The following is a 21,615-nucleotide window of genomic DNA, read 5'->3' on the forward strand; positions in this document are numbered from 1 at the left end:
TGTTGTGATTGGCACAGAGACAAACACAAAATGCAATACAAGTGCAAATTTGACATGTAATGTTCACTTGCTACATCTTGACCTTCATTACTTCAATAGGACCGGCCACCTTCTTTGTGATTACCCTAAATTCCTAATGGAGTTCAAGCCCACAGAATGGCCCTTCTCTTTCTTTTCCCCCTTTCTCCCATCCTTTTCTCCCTCTTCCATAGAGGTCCAATTTGGAAGCTGAGTCTTACCCACCAGGTAATGCCATAGAAGTTTGAATCCTCCAGATGAGTCTTTTTCTTGTCCACCCTATAGAACTGATTAGGTGTGCGGCTATTAATTGATGAAGGTCATAGAATCGCAGGGCTAGAAGGGGTGACTCCAGAAGTCTAGTCTCTGCTTCTGCCTCCAGGGAACAATGTGCCTAAAGCAGATTTAAAATTTTTTAAGTGTCCCCAGAGAAGGGGAGAGAATGTTACTCTCCTTGGCAATGCATTCCAGTGCTCAACAACTCTTGGTATTGGAAGATCCTTCATCACATCGGACCTAAATTCCCTCTCCTGAAATATAAGCCAATTTCTTAATCATCATTTAAAATTGTGTATTCGTCGAGCTCTGTTCTAAGCACTGTGGCAGATACAAGTTAATCAGGTCGAACACCGGGACTCACATCGGACTCCCAGTCTAAGCTGGTGGGAGAATGGGTATTGAATCTCCACTTTAGAGATGAAGAAATTGAGTCCAAGAGATGTGAATGACCTGCCTGTGGCTACAGCAGGCAAATGGCAGAGCTGGGATTAAAACTCATGTTCTCTGACTACCGGGCCAGTGTTCTTTCAATTAAGCCCATGTCTACCAATTCTGTTATATCGTACTCCCCCAAGTGCTTAGTACAGTGCTCTGCAAACAGTAAGTGCTCACTAAATACGATTGATGAATTAGGCCATGCTGCTCTTCTTGTGAAGTCATCATAGGAATTGGATAATGGTCGCCAGTCTCCATAAATCATTCCCCCTGCCCTAACTGCCACACTTTTAATTTGTATCTTTTTGAGGGTGAATGACTTGGCGGCCAGATGATCTTTTTTTTTTCTATTTTACTACTGCTGCTAATCATAATGATGGTATTTGTTAGGCGCTTACTATGTGTCAAGCACTATTCTAAGTGCTGGGGTAGATACAAGCTAATCAGTTTGGACACAGCCCCTGTCCCACATAGGGCTCACAGTCTTAATCCCCATTTTACAGATGAGGTAACTGAGGCACAGAGAAGTTAAGTGACTTGCCCGAGGTCACACAGGAGACAAGCGGAAGAGCCGGGATTCGAACATAGGTCCTTCTGACTCCCAGGCCTGTGATCTATCCACTAGGCCATGCTGCCTCCCTAATTGATTTTACTGCCTCTCCTGTTGGAGTGGAAGCACCTCATGGGCAGGAGACACGTAATTCTGTGATTCTGTAATTCTCAAACATCTAGTACAGTGCGCCAGCCACACCAAGGGGACACTCAGTATATGCTACTACTACTTATGTGAATACAAACGTTTGGGACAAAGAGTGGAAAAAGATGAGAGAAAAATATTAAAAAATTAAATAAAAGAGAGAGAGAGGAGGTATGAGAATGAAAAAGGAAATAGCTAGGAGAATAGGAGGAGATTTTGGCAGAAACTGTTCCTTACCTGTCTGTTTTGAGAGTCAGGAGTCCAGAGCTATTTTTATAGCACAGCTACTAAGTTGCTGAGAGACTCTGGACAAGTCCCTAAATCCTCCCTGGCTTTGCATTCCTAGGGACTTATTAAATTGCTTTTAGATCCTCGGATGGAAAACTCTATAGCAGACTCATGAATTGTTCCTTTTCATTGTCTTTTCTTATGCCATCGAGTCAGCTCCGACCTGAAGCGACACTATGGAACCATCTCTCCCAGAACGCCCCACCTCCATCTGCAATCATTCTGGTAGTGTATCCACAGAGTTTTCTTGGTAAAAATATGAAGTGGTTTACCATTGCCTCCTTCCACGCAGGAAACTTGAGTCTCCGCCCTCGACTCTCTCCCATGCCGCTGCTGCCCAGCACGGGTGAGTTTTGACTTGTAGCAGACTGCCTTCCTTTCACTAGCCACTGCCCAAGCTAGGAATGGGTATGCCTCTGCTTGACTCTCCCTCCTATAGCCAAGACTGGTAGAGTACTGATTGGAAACTTTCCAGGTGTGACCCTGAGAGGGATCCTTTTTATTGCTAGTAGGCCAAAAGTAAAAGTTAGGGATTAACTGCATCCTTCTCAATCCAGACTATTTCTCTAGACAGATAGGGCTGAATGAAAACTCAGTAGCTTTCCTTCAGTGGATAACCTTGCCAACCATTTTTCCCTGAGCAGGTTTGTTTAATTTCAGGATGGGTGTGTGGTGGGGCAATAGTATCAAAAAACTATTCAGTATGGGAAGAGCAATTCAATTCAATATGGGTGGTGGGGTAGATGGGGTGAAAATTGTTTGGGCCGTTACAGGTAAGGGTTTTTTGCAAGACCACTGCCATCCTTGGTTCTAGGTAATGAGCGATAATCAACTCCTTTCAGTGCAATAAGACGAGTGATGTCAGGGCATATGTCTTCAATCAATCAATCAATCAATCGTATTTGTTGAGCACTTACTGTGTGCAAAACACTGTACTAAGTGCTTGGGAGAGTACGATGTAACAATAAACAGACACATTCCCTGCCCACAACAAGCTTACAGTCTAGAGAGGGAGACAGACATTAATATAAATAAATTACAGATATATACATAAGTGCTGTGGGGCTCAGAAGGGGGAATGAATAAAGGGAGCAAGTCGGGGTGACACAGAAGGGAGTGGGAGCAAAGGAAAGGAGGGCTTAGGGACTTCTCTCTCACCAGGGGAGCGCATGTGATGTCAGGAGAATCAGAATCAAATCATGTCTAAAGATGTTTGTGTGCCTTGTCGCGATACAGGATTGATCAGGGGACTGTGTTGGGCTCTGCTCTTTCCTACAGGAAAAGCCATGGGCCCTGGATCCTTTATACCTGTGTGACTTCGGGAGCAAAATTACCCAGATCTCATCTTCCTCCTAGCCTCTTCTGCTGTTTGAACACATGTGAGCATGGTTCTGGGGTAAGAACACTTCTCATTTCCAAATCAACATGTGCTGCTGCACACGGAGATCCTCCTCTGAATCATTTCGTGTGCATTATTCCAGCAGCAACTAAGGCTTCAGCTCATCTTTTCAGGTGCACTAAGAAGCAGCTTGGCCTAGTGGAGAGAGCACGGACCTGAAGAGTCAGAGGACCTGGGTTCTAATGCCAGCTCTGCCACATGTCTGCTGTGTGACCTTGGACAATTCATTTCACTTCTCTGAAAGACTCACTTACCTCATCTGTAAAATGGGGATTAAATCCTACTCCCTCCTACTTAGATGGTGAGCCCCGTGTGGGACAGGGACTGTGTCCTCTCTGATTAACTTGTATGTACCCCATGGTTTAGGACAGTACTTGGCAATAGTAAATGCTTTAACAGGTATTATTAATGATAATAATGATAATAATAATAATGATGATGGCATTTGTTAAGCACTTACCATGTGTGAAGCACTGTTCTAAGTGCTGGGGGGGTGGGGGGATACAAGGTGATCAGGTTGTCCCACGTGGGGCTCACAGTCTTAATCCCCATTTTACAAATGAGGTAACTGAAGCCCAGAGAAGTTAAGTGACTTGCCCAAAGTCACACAGCTGACAAGTGGTGGAGCCAGGATTAGAACCCATGACCTCTGGCTCCCAATCCCACGCTCTTTCCACTGAGTCATGCTATTATTATTATTAGTAGTAGTACACCAAGCATCTTTTGAACAAGGAGAAAGGGAGTGCACCACTCTTTGGAGAGATTTGTGCAATTCATTTCTTTTCTATTGGTACCTCTGCATCTCACATCAGTTAATAATAATAATAATAATAATAATAATGGCATTTATTAAGTGCTTACTATCTGCAAAGCACTGTTCTAAGCGCTGGGGAGATTACAAGGTGATCAGGTTGTCCCATGGGGGGCTCACAGTCTTAATCCCCATTTTCCAGATGAGGGAACTGAGGCTCAGAGAAGTGAAGTGACTTGCCCAAAGTCACACAGCTGACAATTGGCAGAGCCAGAATTCGAACCCATGACCTCTGACTCCAAAGCCCGGGCTCTTTCCACTGAGCCACGCTGCTTCTCAGTTGGCCTCTTGTGGGACAGGGACAGTGTCCGAGCTGATTATTTTGTATCTACCCCAGTGTGTTGTATAGTGTTTGGCACTTAGTAAACATTGAACAAATACCACAATTATTAACTGGAATTTGCCCCAAATGAAAGCTGGAAATTGGCACCTTTGCCTAGAGGAAAAATCAAGTTCAAGTTTAATCGGAATTGTTAACCCTATTGCAGTATCCAGCTCATTGAAGAGCACGGAAATAGGGTCTGGGGCTCGCTAAACCTATCTCAAGAAGAGTTTGTAATTCTGTTCATTTGATAGGGAGCGTAGTCAGTTATGGATGACAGTCAGCTACTAGATCTTGATCTTGCTTGTATTCACACCAGCGCTTAATACAGTGCCCTGCACGTAGTAAGTGTTTAACAAATACCATAATTATTCTTATTGTTATCTGTATTTAGCTCAGTGAGAGTGGGGCGGCAGAATTATCACTACCTGTTTCATTAAAACAGGTAGGGTAGGGACTGTATATGTTGCCAACTTGTACTTCCCAAGCGCTTAGTACAGTGCTCTGCACACAGTAAGCACTCAATAAATACGATTGATTGATTGATTAAAAAAAAACAGAGCTCTAAGGCTTTGTAGGGTCCTCCAGATTTTACCTAGTACCTCCCACTACCTCTAGATTAAATTTCATTTATTCTGTATGTAGCATGAAGCAGCTTCATACTTTGGGTTTGTGTGGGCTGCTCCTCACTGAACTGCTTTGATCAGTTTTGCATCCAAGACATAATCATTATGGCATTCATTAAGCACTTACTAGGGGCTAAATGCTGGAGTTGATGCAAAATTGTCAGATCTGACCTGGCCTCTATACCCACATGACTCTCTCAGTTTTATCCCCAATTTACAGATGAGAAGTTAAGGCTCAGAGCTCGAGAATTACCACATACACTTTTCTTTGAAAGGAAACCCTTGCTTTGAGTTTTTGGTTTTTTTTAACATTGCTCTGCTGACACTTGGAAGCCACACTAGTGTGTGGCCTTTGTGGACAGACGTGAGGAACAGCAGATGCTGCTCCTTCCCCTCCTCCCACCACCACCTGGCAATCCTTGGCTGTCCTGGCAAAAGCTTCCTCTGAATGGGAAATCCAAGCAGCATATTTCATTCCAGCTGATGGCAGGATGACGAGAAGGTGATTTACAGGAATACTGGCTTCTCCGGCCCCAACTAGAATGGGCAGCTTTGAGCTTCCCATCAGTCTGGAAATAGGGCTGGAAGGCAGGGGATGAATTATAGGCCAATGCTGTTCCCCCAGCTGGTGGGTATTTCCCGATCCAATCCAATCATGGAAAGCCATATTCATTCCATATAGGAAGTCAGGCAAGCTGTACCTGGGTTTGTGAATATACAGTGTTTGTATATAGAAGCATTTTGTGAGACAGGAACCGTGTCCAACCCGATTATCTTGTACCTACCCCAGCACTTAGTACAGTGCCTGGCGTATAGTAAGCACTTAAATACCACAATTATTATCATTATTATTACAAGGTAGAACTCTGTCTTATTGTACTCTCCCAAACACTTAGTCCAACGCTTTGCACACAGTAAATGCTCAAAAAATACCATTGATTGATTGATAGATAGATTTCATTCCAGTCCATCATAAATCTTCCCATAACTCTTCCTCTAAGCAGGCCACACAATTTGCACTTAACACTTAGAAGGCTGCCCCCTTTCCTGGAGATGCCACCCAATTCTGCAGCAATGGGAATTTGGTTTGAAAACTTTGAATCCAGGCAAATAGACAAACAGAAAATGAAACTACTGGGAAAAAGTGAGATGGAGAAAGACTTGTTAGTTCCTGGGTGATAGCCTTTTCTTTTGGACAAATAAGTGAAATATTACCCACAGGACGTATATTTTAAGTTTCAGTGTAATTGCGGGAAAACAAATCACACGGAGAGACACTGGAAGGAGAACTTGCTTTTGGTTGAGGAGGATTTCATTAGTAACCCAGATGGCAGTGTATGAGGGAGTGATGTAGAAAGTATTAAGTCATGATAGACTTTGGATAACATCTGGAAAGCAAATACAGAGGTGCAGGACTCATTTATGACTGGGGTGACCATAGTGTAGTGCTGTTGTGCTGTAGCCCAGCAGGCAGTTGCCGCGGTTGCCACTTGTGGCTTTCATCACCCACCTTAGCCGGCTGTCTTTCAGGAGTCTTTCTGGGCTTGTCCACCTTGTAGAACCTCCAAGGTGCAGAACCCCAGTAGACATTCTTCTGCTTGCAAAGCTGGGTCTCCTGATTCCCAGAGCAAGACTCTTTCCACCTGACCAACAGCGGGGTGTATTAAAGACTAAAGCTGACACAAACAATAGCTTTTTCAATCCAATAGTAAATTTAGAATGTGGTCAATTTGAGACTGAAGGGATTTATGAATCAATTCTTCTTCCATCGTGACAATAATTTCAGCTAGTCTGAGGGAGTGACTACAAGTCTAGAAAGTATAACGTTTGATTTTTCAGCAAGAAAAGTGGCAAAACTGAATCGGGGAGGCTTTGATTTTTCCGGGTGGTCGGAATCGTTGAATTCCCTTTTTTTATCTAGGATGCTTTTCATTCAGAGATCTCTAATTAGAGATCATTTCTCCCTTTTTATACATGCTGTGGAGCTACACTGCCCTATGTCATCAGGAAAAATGCTTCTCATTTGGCTGTACTTCAGTTTTTCCTGAACCTTCTCGACTGCCACTGTGTATGATTCTGAATCACGTTGCAGTGTCCCTATGAGGGTCATTTTACATTTGCTCATTATTCAAGTGAGAGCCAAACAATATGCTTTTGAATGCACTAAAATTAACAGCTTAGATACTGCCATGGAGCAGCAGAGGCACAGAAAGAGGAAGTGCCACTTTGAAGTTAGAGAGTTGTCCTTCGTATTCGAAGATGACATCATTGATGGTGCAATTTACCCATGAGCATAGTTGTGGCTGAAATGACTGAAGAGGGGCCAACAGTCCCTATTGTCCAATGCCCACCCGAAAAGACTGTGCTGATAACTGCTTACAGTTTTTTCCCTCTGTCATCAAAATCATCGTCATCATCATCTAGACTCATTATGGGCAGGGAATGTGTCTGTTATATCGTCGTGTTGTAATAATAATATAATAATGGCATTTTGTTAAGTGGTTACTATGTGCAAAGCACTGTTCTAAGCGCTGGGGTGGTTACAAGGTGATCAGGTTGTCCTGTGGGGGGCTCACAGTCTTAATCCCCATTTTACAGATGGGGTAACTGAGCCCCAGAGAAGTGAAGTGACTTGCCTAAAGTCACACCGCTGACAATTGGCGGAGCTGGGATTTGAACCCATGACCTCTGACTCCAAAGCCCGGGCTCTTTCCACTGAGCCACGCTGCCTCTCTCAAGCATTTAGTTCAGTGCTCTCCACACGGTAAGCACTCAGTAAATATGATTGATTGATCGATGGTATTTACTAAGCACTTACTATGTGCAGAGCACTGTACTAAGCTCTTGGGAGAGTACAACAGAGTTAGCAGACTCGTTCCCTGTCCACAGTGAGTTGTACGGTCCTCTTAAGTTTGTGCTCCAAAAGGGTGGTTCTTTACTTGACTGGACTGATTCAATCTCCCCAGCGTTGAAGTCTCCTGATTTCCTGCTTTTCTGGGACACCCTGATCCAAGGGGGTTGGAGCAAACTCTGATGGGAGATGGAGCACCTCAAACTCTAATCTTTCTCTAGCCAGCAAGCACCTTTCTGCTTGCGTGATGTGCTAAACAATGGGGCTGGCAGAGACTAGATTGTAAGGATGAGCTTCATGGAAAGAAAACAAGTCCTGAAAGCATCAGGGACTTTGAGAGTTAGCCTGCCACTTTCTCATTGCCAATTCATCTTGCCATCCCTGCCTCCTTAGAAGAGCATTGCCTCAATCTAGGCACCAAGTTGGATGAATATTTGCCTGACAGTGTGACAAATGAAGACATTACCTTGCCAGATGGCATTTCATCAAAGAGAAAGGAAGAGTTGATTGAGCTTTTGGCCCACTGTTCTATTACAGTTCGAATGCAACAGAGAAGAGTAGACAAACAGCTCAGATTCAACAAGCTCAGCTTAGTGAATTCAGATTCAGAAAGAAAGTGAAAAAGAGCACCTTTGTGTTGACAGAGGATGGAACCTGAGCTAACCGAGTTGGGCACTATCCTCTCAAATCAGACTGCCTATTTGCAATGGTAAAATTTTTCCAGTTTGGATTCTATTTGGGACTCAAAACAGCCATTCAGTGGATCTCTCTAGAATGTTGTGTCTTAATGCTTTGATTGTATTGAATTCAATTCTCCCAGTGCCTAAAGTTACTCCCTGGTGGTAAATGAGGCACTTTGGGAGGAACACGAAATCTTTCAGACCAGGGGACTGTTAAGTGCATTGTTGCCTACGGTGTGCAGATACTGCAGCAATACCCTGAATGGTGCCCTAATAGCCAGAGTTAATGCTCCCTCCAAAAGTTACTATCAGGGAGTAAAGTTAGACACTGGAAGAATTGGGTTAATTTTTGTATTGGCCACTTTGATTGACAGTCATCATGAACAATAGAGAGGCCCAGCAGGAATCGTGTAATATAGCCAGCAGGCTAATGTGGACGGCAAAGCCTGCAGCAGCTACCAAGGCAGCCACTTCTGGTGGGTCCTCCATACAAAAAAAAAAACCCTCTGTGTGAACTTCACAATATGTTGCAGTCAGTCAATCATATTTATTGAGCGCTTACTATGTGCAGCGCACTGTATTAAGCACTTAGGAGAGTACAATATAACAGACACATTCCCTTTCCACGATGAGCTTACAGTCCCAATGCCTGCTCTGTGGGCTCCAGCAAGAACATGACTAGAAGGGAAGAGAGAGAGAGAAAGAGAGAAAAAGAGGGAGAGAAAGTGACATTGTTCAAGCCACTATCGCTATGATCAATTTCTTCACTCAGGAAGTCTCAATACCAAGGTTCATCCCTTGTTTGTTCTCAAAGGGAGACCCCATCATCCTGGCCTAGTGGAAAGAGCATGGGCCTGGGAATCAGAGGATCTGGATTCTTATCCTGGCTCTGTCACATACCTGCTGTGTGACCCCAGACAAGTCATTTAACTTCTCTGGGCCTCATTTACCTCATCTGCAAAATGGAGAGTAAAGTTGGGAGCTCTATGTGGGACATGGATGTGTCCAACTTGATTACCTTCTATCGACCCCAGCACTTAACTCAGTGCCTGGTACATAGGAAGTGCTTTACAAATGCCTTAAACAAACATACTGATTTACCAAGAGTATCCCTTGATCCATTTCAAACTGTTTTTGGACTCCTCTCCTCTTGATCAATCAATCAACAGTATTTATTAGTGGCTTACTTTGGGAGGAGAATTACATTAAGCACATGGGAAAGTACAATGGAGTTAGAAGACAATATCTCTGCCTTTAAGGACTGTACAGTCTAGCAGGGGAGACAGCCACCCAATAATTTAGAGATGAGAGAAAAGGGAATGGAAAGATGGATAGGTGGATGAGTTGGTATTTAAATAGGATAGTATGTATGTCAGCTTGTACAGAAGAAATACAGATGGTTGTGAGTGCGTAAGTGCGGAGGTGGTAGTTGGGAGAATATCATCTGGGGAGAAGAAGAATTCATCAGGATAGGTCTCTTGGAGGAGGTGGAATTTCAGAAGGGCACTAAAGATGGGATAGAGCTATTGTCAGGTGAATTTGAAGAGGGCAAGAGAGCCAGACAGGATGAAGGGTCTGAGGTAGCAGTCAGTGATGGGAGAAGTGAGAATGAGGCACAGTGAGTAGATGAGCTCAAGGGAAATGAAATGTATGAGCTTGGGTGCTGTGGGAAAAGAGATCGGCTAGGTACGTAGAAGAGAGTTGATTGACTACCTTAAAGTCAGTGGCCAGGAGATTCCACATAATGGTGAGAGAAATGGGTAACCATTGACGGTTTCTGAGGAGCGGCAATATGAGTGCAGAATGTCATTTTAGTATGGGCTGGAGCCAGGGAGAGCCATGAGTTGGCCGATCTCCTTAGGGCTTTTGGCTCCTAGAATTGAAAGGAAGTAAAGTAGGTGATGCTAAGTAGGTGGAAGGAGTTTTGCATTTATTTTAAGAAAGGTTCTTGCTTTTGAAATTGTTACTGTAATTTTGTACTTATGCCTCATGCATAATACACACCCTTGAAAATAACTTAAAATACAGTAGACACCTTTGCTTAAAAAAACCTATCGTGACCATCCGTGGAGAGGCTGGTCCTCAAATGCTTTTCCTTTATAGCTTGCCTAATAAGCATATGATTAAATAATATTGGAATTAATACCAGGTCCTCTCTCTTGACTCGTCCACCCCCCTCCACCTAAAAGAGCTTTCCAAACCCATGGGAGTAGTAACATACTTAAGCGAAAACCACCATTTTAAGCAACAGAAGTTGCTTAAAATACATTCTTAGAAACTGTGTCAGGGTAGCAAGCAGCTTCACGAAGATGATGTTTCTGATGTCTCTGAGGAACAGCTTCCATGTGACTGACTCTCTCTTGGCAACCAAACCCCAGGGCAGAGTCTCTTCACACACCGGAGCCCAGCAGTGGAAGGAAATCTTTCAGTTCTTAGATGATCAGCGCTGTGATTGGATTATTTTTTTCCCTTCAGTTTCACTGAACTCTGAGGTTACATTATACTTGTGACATTCCTACATGAACAAAACCAACTTCCAATCTCACGACCTCACTGAGGGTCAGTGATTAGCCTCTAGCAAGCAGACGTTTCCTCCAGCAGCTCGAACTACTGCATAAAGCACTGGCTCATTGTTAGCTATTTGCTTTTATGGTGAAGCATGAGGAGAAAGGGAAAAACAAAATCCTTAAAATCATTAATGATTTTTCTGGGTTTTTTTCATGAGATTTGGGAATTACCACATCTTTCTTTTTTTTTTTTTTAATAGGCAACTGCAATTTTCTTTCAAGGAAGTGGTTGACAGTCCTTAACAGTTCGGTTAGTTGGAGAAAAGGGCTCATAGGTCTAGGTTTAAAAGTTGCTGCTCAAATTTAAATTGTAAATTGGCAGCTGTTTTGCTGCAGATGGAGATTGCCCTACAGTTCTGTTAGCTGGGCTGTATGAAAAAGAGTCTGATAATTATTTTCTTCACTTGGATGTTTCCTATCCTACCTCTATCTCGCTCTGGCCCCATGTGGGACAGGGAGTGTGTCCAACCCGATTTCCTTGTATCCACCCCAGTGCTTAGTACGGTGCCTGAAACACTTAACAAATACTACAATTGTTATTATCATTATTATTATCCCACCCTCTGCCATATCAAGCAGATCTACAAAGACACCAGTCTTAGGCCTTTTAAGGCAAATAAAAATGAAACAAAATTCCCATCGCATTGGCAGGATAGCCTATATAACTGAGACAAATCTAGGTTTTCTTTCCTGAATTATCCAGACAATTGTGAATTTCGAAGATGCAATCTCCTCACCCATAAAAGAATAATTTGGCAAAAACGTTTTCTTATAGGTCTTTTTTTTTTATTTTGTTCAGCTTTAAAGGAAGGAACTTCATCAACATTGATTGTCATTTACAGAAAACATTCAGAAATCATGTGTGCATTATCATGGAATGCTAACAGTATTCAACTAATAATTTACAGGACATAAAATAAGACAAAAAACCTATTACATTCTAAGCAATATAAAACCTTTTTTATTTGACAGGGAGTGATGTTTCATTCTAGTATATTTATGATAAAAACTCAATGCTCACTTTCTAAATGACTCAGGCTGTAGTTTTACTCACATACACATAAATTAGGGCTTATATATTAAACAAGGAGAGAGAGAGAGAGAGAGATCAGAAAACTGCAGATTTCAAAACTATATATGTCACTGGGTTCATTTGTGGTTTGCCTTTTTGCCTCTACAGGCCAATAAAAATACGTTATTATAATACAATTAAGCTTCAGAAAAAAATCAACGTTGACTATATGAGGCATTTTTCTTTAAAAAGTATTTTTGTTATGCTTTTTTTAGAGTGAATAATTTTTTTACACACTTTTCATCAGGCAATGCAACTTTTGTGCGTTACCAATAGTGGTGAGCATGCTTAATAAGAGAAGCAAACTACACCCCTCCCCCACCCCACCCCACTCCCCAAATACAGCAATTACTAATATCTACAGCCAAGCACCAGATAGCTCACGGCTTAAACATCTGGGGGACTTAATGTCTTACTTCACTCTAATAAGAGTAACTGGAAATAGGATAAAAACATTAAACCTCTGAAAGTTGGAAGTATACGAAAATCATTTTCTCTCATAGTCCTAAAAGCAAGGAAGCATTGTCAGGGATTTCAAAAATATTGAAAGTTTCTTTTAAATCTAAATATCTATTTTTATTTTATAAATTGGTAATCATAAAATACTAGCCATTAAAGTCATATTTGGGATGCAGGAAAAGCATCCAAGTGTATTGGACTTGCTCCTGCTTGTGTTGCTATAGCTGTTAATACCTTGGATTTTTTTTTTCCTGCTCTTATGTTCTTTAAAACATTTATTTGGTGAAGGTCAGTTATGGCTTCAGATTACAGCTAACAAGTGACCTGACCTCAGGTTTTAATAAGAAATGAACGTGTACAAAAATATTTTGTTCGTCAGAAAGCAGAGTTTGTTTTCCTTAAAATAATCCACGCTGAAAAGGACTCAGAAAAGCCATATGCTGCATGGACGTTTGACTTGCTCAGGTAACATTTTTGCAAATCGTATTATTCAAATGCAGTTTGCAGATTTTAGGAGAATAGTCAGTGTACAGACTCTTTGGGAGCAGGCTCCATTGACAGCCCTGTCATTTATTAGTCGTGTTACAAACAGAAGTGTCTACTAAACACTAATGGCTGGTCAAAAGGCTTTATCAATTACAATCTGTTTCCATAAAAACTGAAGAATACATGACACTCGTAGGAAGCAAGTACATAATTTGCTCTTTGATGTTTTTCCTCTAAAAAAAATTGTTACAAAGTCTTATGCTTAAACAGAGACATAGAAAAGAATCAGTGTAGTCACTGTCCCAAGTTATTTACAGCGAAAATTGGAGACAGCATATAATGTATTAGACCTTCCACAAGCATATATTAAAAGTAATTACATTTGAAAAAATATTTTATTTTCCTCTACATTTCTACAATACATACTCAGATTTTTGTGGGGTTTTTTTTATACTTTAGTGTTAATCAGATGAGGCAGACAGTGCAGTAATAGGAGACAGGATTTTGTAGTGTTTTAGATTCCTAATGTGTGAGGGTGTATGTGTATGCATACTGTCAGAATATAGATAGGCATATGTTCTCCATCAGTTACAGCCGAGAAAAAATGGTTTGATCTGGGGATTAGCCCATTCCAAAATGGAAATGAAAAGTTAGCCCACGTTCTATGATACTGGGTGCAAAAAGCACAATTCAGATTTCTCTAGTGCTTCTTTTGTGATCACAAGTACAATCACTGAGCTGCTCTCTCTAGTCCACTGGAGGTCACACTTATAGTCATGCAAGAGGCAAAGATTACTACAGCCAGTTCACGGGTTAAGTAATTCAGAGTAAAAACAAAAATAATAATAATAACAACAACAACAATAATAATTATAATAAGTGCATGAACAAATCCCCAACTACTGCCCAGGAATGCAAGGCCCACACTTCAGAATACTGTATTATTAAATAATCAGAAAAAGAAGCTGATTTAGAAATTGAAGGGACGCACAAAATGTCGCTGAAAGAAAAAAAAAACGAATGTAATTCATTTGACTCTTAGAAGAAGCTGCCCAACTGGTCTGTCTACTTGCCTTTTGTTAAGGTTGGAGTCTAGTCAAGTCAAATGCAAGCACGTTTTTCTAATCTGGTGTCTGGATCGATAATTTTCAGAGTAACGTTTTTGTGGTTGTTACTGATCCTACCCATAATTCAGTATGTTGGATCTTGCTGTTTGAATAGTGCTGTCCAACAAGGAAACCAAACTGAATACCGGAAGGAAAAAAAAACAAAAATCCTACATTGTCCAAACACAGTTCAAATGCTGAATATACAAGTTGGGTTATATAAACTGGTCCCAGTGTTGTTTTAAATATAGGCTGCTTTCAATGAGCCTGATTCCCTACTTTAGCTCCAGACCTTAAATCAACAAAGATCTCAAACCATTCCAGGCATAACTGAATATTTCCCAACAGTAATAGTGTTTTCAGTCGCCAATAGCAGCTTCCTCCAGGAGTTTGAATGAATGTATAAAACAGTGTTACAGCTACAGCAGGTGCCATTTTTCACCTTGTTATTTACAGGCAGGAGACAACGTACAAAGCATTATACTTGCAAACATGTGTTTAAAGTTTATTGCTGCTATAGCTAATGATGTTTTCTTTCACTTTCCGTATGTCATTGGGCTGGATGATTAAAAAAAAATACAACTACTTCCATCAGTCACTGAAAAACTGCCAGCAGAATTAACCTCATTGTATGCAAAGATCCCTGGGAAATATGATTCCCCAAATCATTGTTTTTTCTACCTTCCCCTTTGCTTGGGAATTTTTCCTGCTTTCCCAGTGAATTGACTAGAAGGAACTTGCATACCATATAGATCAACCCAATCTGTCTAATGGTAAGTGCAGGCTGAACTACTGGGAGGCTAATTCACCAATTATTTTTGAAGAACCTAATACACTTTAGGATTTTGCTTGGGATACTAGAATTGGGTCAAAATTTAGGCTGAATACCTAATTTAGGCTGTGGGTAGTTGCTTGATGGAACCATTTTAGGAGCTCTGAATCCAGTTTGCAGTGCCGTATAATTTGAAGTCAAGATGAGCTGTGAGGATGACAGCCAATAGATCATAGCTAACTGCAGAAGTGAACTTAGAAGGGATGTGGATAGCAGGCTTCTGGGGGATTGCACTGAATCCGGTCCCCTTTCCAATGTGGGAATCATCTGTGATTACCTGTACCATCTCTTGGTACCTAAAATATGAATTTCAGTAAGTTGCGTGGTTCTAGACTTTGGATTCTCAGTGCACAGGGGAATAAGTGACTGTTGAACAGTTCAAATGGGAAATGATAAGTGCAGTTTTTCAGTGAGTGGCCAAAATAGTGAGAATGACTCCAGGATATACAGAAGTGCTGTAATTTCTAATTGCTGGCCTGAAAGCCTTGTCTGGGTCTCTCCCAATGGGACATCTGAATTTGGGCCCAGTGAAAATCTCTTGTCATTCTTTTCCTGTTATTTTCATTACTGATGTATTTTTTAATAATGAAACATCCCTGAGTGGCATACAGTGCAACATCTGCATCAAGCAGTGATTGTCATTTACAAAGTATGAAGTGAAAAGGAACAAAGATCGCTGCTCTGACATGTCTCAGGTGCAGTATTCTGACAGTGTCTTAAAGAAAATGATCAGTCCTCCTGGTGAAGATACAAAGCATGGAGAGAGTGTATGGTCCTAGGCAGAGTTAAAAAAAAACTCACAACCCCTATTTTAGTACCACATTTCCAGAAAATGCAGCTATCTGGACATGAGGAGCTTCCTTTTTGGGACTTTGGGATCATTTAGGTAAGTTCTCCAACCCCTGGGGATCATCTCACGTCAAAAGCGAAAGCTCAAATAACCAGAACATCTAGGAAGCCAAACTTGCTTTTGCCCTGGACATTCCAGAAAATGGAGTTTTATATGATGATTTCCTAATACCCAGGAGAAAGAAAGCTGTTAATCTTCAGTTTTAACTTCACCACAGATGTGCATTCAAGAAGTGTTTAATTTAAATGAAAACATTTCATGCTTTATTGTCATGGTACATCATCACTAGGTTCCCTGTCTGGAGAGGATTTGTATTCCTTATAGCTACTGCAGTAAAATCTGAAGAATTTTCTTCAGGATGTGAAGTGAGCAGAGAGTGTCACCTTCATTGCTTCTCCCGCACTGGCCAGGGGGATGGACTTGATTGTCAAATCGAGCTAATCACTATAGGACGCGACCACAGTCCAAGATCCAAACCAGTCTCAGGATATGCCTGCACTAGTGGATACTCCCCTATGAATCGACGCCTTATCGTGGCAGGAGAGTTCGCGTACTCTGATGAAGCTCAGAGCTGTGCCATTTAGGGCTACCATAATGGAAAGGTCTAAGCCGAAGCATCGGACAAAGTCAAATTCATCTGTGCTGAGCATAGTCAAAGGCGGATGATGGAGTGATCAAAACATTGATTAGAGACAACGGCAGAGACTCGAGTTTTTATGGCACGGAAGATGGCAATGGTAAACCACTTCCGTATCTTCACCAAGAAAACTCTCTGGATACACATACCAGAATGACTTTATGACGGAAGATGGGAGTTCTGAGGAGGGTGTGTCCACGGAGCCGCTACGGGGCAGAAACGACTAGACAGCATTTGAAGAAGAGTGGATACTATTCAGCTCACCCTCCCCTGTAAGCAAATTCCTACCCAGACAAGTTTAGGGGAATGATCCTTTCCATATAGATCTTTGCCCTTCAAAATGAAAATTGACATTCTAACAATGGGTTGCAGTTGTGACTGAAAATATCTATGTGAGACTGACAATCCATTCCATGCACTGTGGGCAAATATTGTCCTTTACTACACTGATGAGTTGGGTCTTACACCAGCAGTGGGATGTAGGAGGGAAAAATCCTCAGCCAATTCATAAATTGAACCAAACTTCAAAGGCAAGATAGAAGAAACAAATAATTCCCATTGCCACGGAGCAGGAATTGAAGGCAAACAATGAAAAATACTAGGCTAACATAACTAGGAAAACAAAAGTTTGATACAAGTTCAAAGCTCAAAGGGAGACACCAAGAACACACATTGAGTATTGCCTATTACAAGCCAATCATAAAATATATATTGCATTTGGAAACAGCTTGGTTTAATTGAGTGCCTTCTATTACCCTGTTTTCCTAGCAATCAGTAAAGTAATCTTTCCATTAGAAGGAAATATGACTCTTGGAATTAATTCTTTATACAAAGAGCTAGCTGGAGTGACATTTACACCAAAAAGAATCGAGTCCCTGTAGCAGCATAATAAGCAGTCTACAGCTGTCTGCTTAGACGCTGAAGGTAATTTGGTTCAATGTAGTTAAATTAATTGAATATAACATTGGTCGTTGAGATGGAGAGTCATTATTTTAAAGCCTTTTTGTTTTTCCTCATAGGTTTGGGATTCATCAATCACTGGGAAAAAAAGCCCCTGTTTCTGTGCTAACCCCACCAGTTTCATCATCTGAGAGCAGACTTCTCATGCGTCCTGGAACTGACTTACCATCAGCTTATCTCATGGGCATGTAAGACCTGAAAAAAAATCTCAGGTTCCCTTGACTGTCTGCAATGCTTCTGAAGGACAAGAACAACCGTTCAGGTAGAAAAGGCCAGTCCTTGATGACAGAGTAACCTCTTTTCATTGACATGAAGGAAATATTACTTTTATTCTCTTATCCACCCACCTTCTTCCCCTTTCCCAGGATCAGACTGACCTACAAAAAAGGCCCCCCCTGGGCAATTCCTTCTTTCTGATTGGCCAATCTGATCCCAGGGGAGGGGAAGGGGAATATTGGTGGACCAGTCTAGCTCTGCTATCCATGAAGTCAACTTTTAAAGGATCTTTATACAGTTGGTACTCTTTAATACACTTGAAAAAGGGTGGAGCAAAGGCCTAGTGATTGACCTTGTATTTTCTGTAATGTGCTCTCTCTCTCTCTCTCTCTCTCCTCTCTCTCTCTCTCTCTCTCTCTTCTCCATTTAAGCACCCTGGACTGATGTGCTATTTCTAGCTTCCTACGAACTTGCTTGGTCTCTACTGTGCTATAGTCCTCAAAGCCTTTCAAGGCAGTATTATATAGCAATCCAGCTTCCTGCTGCACTTTTGCAGCTATATCTCTTTTCCATATTAACAAGGGACAAAGGGGGGAATCAAATGTTCTGCCATTTTTTTCCTTTTCCAATCAATCAGTCAATCATTCAATGGTATTTACTGAGTGCTTATTGTGTGCAGAGCACTATACTACATGCTTGGGAGAGTACGGAACAATAAAGTTGGTGAACACAATCCCTGCCCTCAAATGAACCTCAAAGCTACTTCTTCAGCTCCTGGTATGTATCTTGTCCATCTCTCTCTGACCTGAATCATTTGTAGAGCCATATATCTTTGCCAGACAGCAAAAGAATGCCCACAGTCTCACATAGTAGTTCCCCGTGTTTTAACAAGTAATATTTGTGGTCAACAATTTTTCTCAACTATAAACAGCATCAAAGACACCTTCAACTGAATGAGCATTTTTTTGATGGCTGGTGATTCAGAAAAAAAGTTTGCATTTTCTAGTGGGGGAAACTTAAGTATTCACTTAATTTGGTCAAATACTTTATCAGCCATGGGTCTGAATCTGTGAATTTCACCTTCTCCTCAGAACAGGTAGAGGGCTTTAAATTTCCTTCCTTTTTTTTTTTTTCCAGTTTGAACCATCCAGACAAGGCTTTTGTGCCATCGACACAATCAGGGCTGTTTCTTTCTGTGAAGTGACCATCTATTACATACATTTCTGTCTACAAGTACTTCAGAAATGCTACTACCATCCTGTGTGTGGTAATGGATTACTAAACTCCAGTCAGCTAAGCAAAATTCATCTTGCTAACATAGCTAACATATAATACGGAAGGTAAATAATACAAGAGAGCCTGACTGTGCATCCTTTGCAAGTAGGCATGGGATTTTAAGCCACAATGTATGTGCATATATCAGTAATAGTTATATATAATATATCCTATACTATATATTTATTACATATATGCACAGTACTTTTCAAGACAGCTACAAATTTCCACATGCATTATCTAATCTAAAAACATAGAAATAGGTAAGTCTAATAAGTGGAATATTCTTAAATTATATTTGAACAATAGCAAGAGTAATACTGTAAAGTACTGCTCTGTTCTCATTTATATCTACAATAAAATTCTATGAACAGTTGTCTCCCAAAACATACCCCAATAAAATTAAAAAAAAGAATAAACCCAGTGTCCTATATTTGTATATTTATGGTCAGTTCAAAAAAAAAAAAAAAAAGGAAAGAGCCCCACTCAGAGGTGCATATTTACATTCTTCAAACTGTAGCGGTGAAAAATAATTCTATTAAGTGCAGGACATTCCTAGTGTTGCAGTAGTGACATTTTTCATAAGTCTTCATGAACACATTTTCTTTGTCTTAGTGATGCATTCCATGACTATGTGACATCTCTATCTTTTGCTTCATTTGCAGCCGGTTGTACAGTCAGGATTAAAAAGCTCCTTGTACAACGGAGGAAACAGTGTGTTCACTATATCTGGATGAGATTGTTTGAATACCTGCAGTTTCTCTCCGTGTAAGTTGCAAAGTGCAGTAATGGTTGGTATCTTGGCTATTAACTGTAAAAGACAGAAAAAGAGGAAGCGATTGGATTAAAATATTGGGAAAAAGTGGATATATTGTTTTTCAAGGATTCATGAACATCCCCAGTAGCATTAAATGAAATTGCCAAATAAGTCGTGTTTTAGAAAAGATACATACATACCAGACTTTCTCTCACACATATGTGTGCGCATGCATGCATGTGCGTGTGCGCACGCGCGCGCGCGCACACACACACACACACACTCTCTCTAGAGGTGTTTAGCAAAAAACTAGTTTTTTTTTTTCCTTCAGAAAAATTTGGGGCAAAAAGGCATGCGTACATTTTTTTAAATCTAGGAACTATGGAACTCCATAGATTTTCTAAAGGGCTCAGATGTTGCAAAACACTCTATGTTTCACATTCTTGATTTGAGACACTATCATTATGAATCATCTCGTCCCACGTCCCAGCTTGCACCGCACAGACTTAAGGGTCAAATAACAATAAATCCAAATCTCCAATTGCTTTTGTTAAATGGATTGTCGTAAGCCTTCTTGAAAAGTATACTTAGAGGTGGCTACTGCCAGTGGATGTGGGACTGAGGTGACCTGCATGCTAAACCGCTATTCAATGCTTCTATAAACTTTTTATTTTTAGAATGCTGCTAATGCTAATTCATTCAAGTATGTATGAAGTAAGAAATGAATGTAAATCTCCTTTTATTGATGTGAGTGTTTAGAAAGATTTCGAAGAAGCAGAGCAAATAGAAGATATAACAGAGGAATGCAATGTTCAACAGCACTCTGGAAAAACAATGCTCCAGGATGTCACTCCTGAGAAGCAGCATCTTCTGTCTGGGCACAGAAGGGACTACTGAAGAAAGCAGCAGGCAGTCACTTATTGCTCATTAATATCATGTAGTGCAGCAGGGGGAATGTGCATTTCAAAGGGAGGCCAGAAGCAGCCTCAGCAGCAGTTAATGGCACAACAACTTTCCTAACAGCTGGGTAGTTGATCCAGATGCACTCAGAGTGGGAGTAGGCTTTAGGATCCCAACTGTCATGAAATCCTTTCTCCGGAAAACACCCACATTGTTAGTAGGCAAGCGTGAACCCATAAGGAGGGCAGCTTTAAGCTCACTCCAATATTAGGATGAAGGACGCTGTAGTTGACAACCGGGACCAAAAAAGGGCACTTTTCTTTAGGGAAAAATAATAAGCACGCTCTGAAATCTTGAGCGTTGGGGCAATTTTCTGGGAAGAATTTGAATTTAAGGTGGTAAATCAGTGTGGCAAGTTGTGGTGTTTTTAAATGGACTCTAATGGAAGGGAATTAACATCAGTACTTGTGATTCAGATGTTCAGGGAATCCACTTTTTTTTCCCCCAAGTCCATTATTCACTTTGGCCTTAATTTTCTGAGGGAAAGGGGAAGAGAATATCCAAAGCTGATAGTTCCCTGATAAATTAAAATCTCAAAGACGCCATCATGGAAGTACCAGAAGAACCTCTAGGTTCGAGGTCATACCACTGTTGCCTCATATAACTCAAATAACTGGAATTCGTACCACACACTCAGTCCCCATGGACAGGACCACTTACACCTCCCAAAGCATCTACCTTCTTAGGTTTGCTTTGAGGGTCACCACACTTAATCAAGCAAATCAAGGTGTCCCTATGGGATTGTGGCTAAATTAGTCAGTTCTATTCTTCAAAAACTCAAAAGACCCAATGAGTAGCTTGTGTTCAATGTTCAATAATCTCCACTGTTAAAATCTACTTCCTTCAGAGTAAACCGAATCACTTCCTGTAGAGCGTCCTGCTAGTCCTGTCAGTTTATGGCGAAAAGAGGACCTACCTTTGCCAAAGTCTCATCATCAAGGTGGTTCTTCTGAATTACATGCTGAAGTGCAAAATAAATCTTTTCCTGAAGCTTCTGGACTTTCCTTGGTTCGATCAGCCAGGCTCGGTCTG

At 41.1% G+C, this 21,615-nt stretch overlaps 1 protein-coding gene and 1 long non-coding RNA gene across 3 annotated transcripts in view; one reads left to right on the forward strand and one right to left on the reverse strand.

Annotated features, from left to right (window-relative positions):
- The first annotated feature begins 2,024 nt into the window (after positions 1-2,024).
- Positions 2,025-17,615, forward strand: LOC119947997. The gene is made up of 3 exons (XR_005456610.1): positions 2,025-2,063; positions 2,996-3,113; positions 17,435-17,615. It is a non-coding gene; the product is annotated as an uncharacterized LOC119947997 (long non-coding RNA).
- A 1,567-nt stretch (positions 17,616-19,182) lies between these two features.
- Positions 19,183-21,615, reverse strand: part of RORB (RAR related orphan receptor B) — a 190,509-nt gene continuing 188,076 nt past the window's right edge. For both annotated transcript variants that reach the window (XM_038769770.1, XM_038769769.1), the window contains 2 exons: positions 21,500-21,612; positions 19,183-19,677 (listed from right to left, as the gene is read on the reverse strand). In XM_038769770.1, coding sequence (XP_038625698.1) covers positions 19,522-19,677; positions 21,500-21,612 — 269 coding nt within the window. In that variant the 3' untranslated portion in view covers positions 19,183-19,521. The remainder of the gene's footprint in view (positions 19,678-21,499; positions 21,613-21,615) is intronic.

This window comes from Tachyglossus aculeatus, chromosome X4 (genome assembly GCF_015852505.1).
Source record: "Tachyglossus aculeatus isolate mTacAcu1 chromosome X4, mTacAcu1.pri, whole genome shotgun sequence".
In the NCBI taxonomy this organism is placed as follows: domain Eukaryota; kingdom Metazoa; phylum Chordata; class Mammalia; order Monotremata; family Tachyglossidae; genus Tachyglossus; species Tachyglossus aculeatus.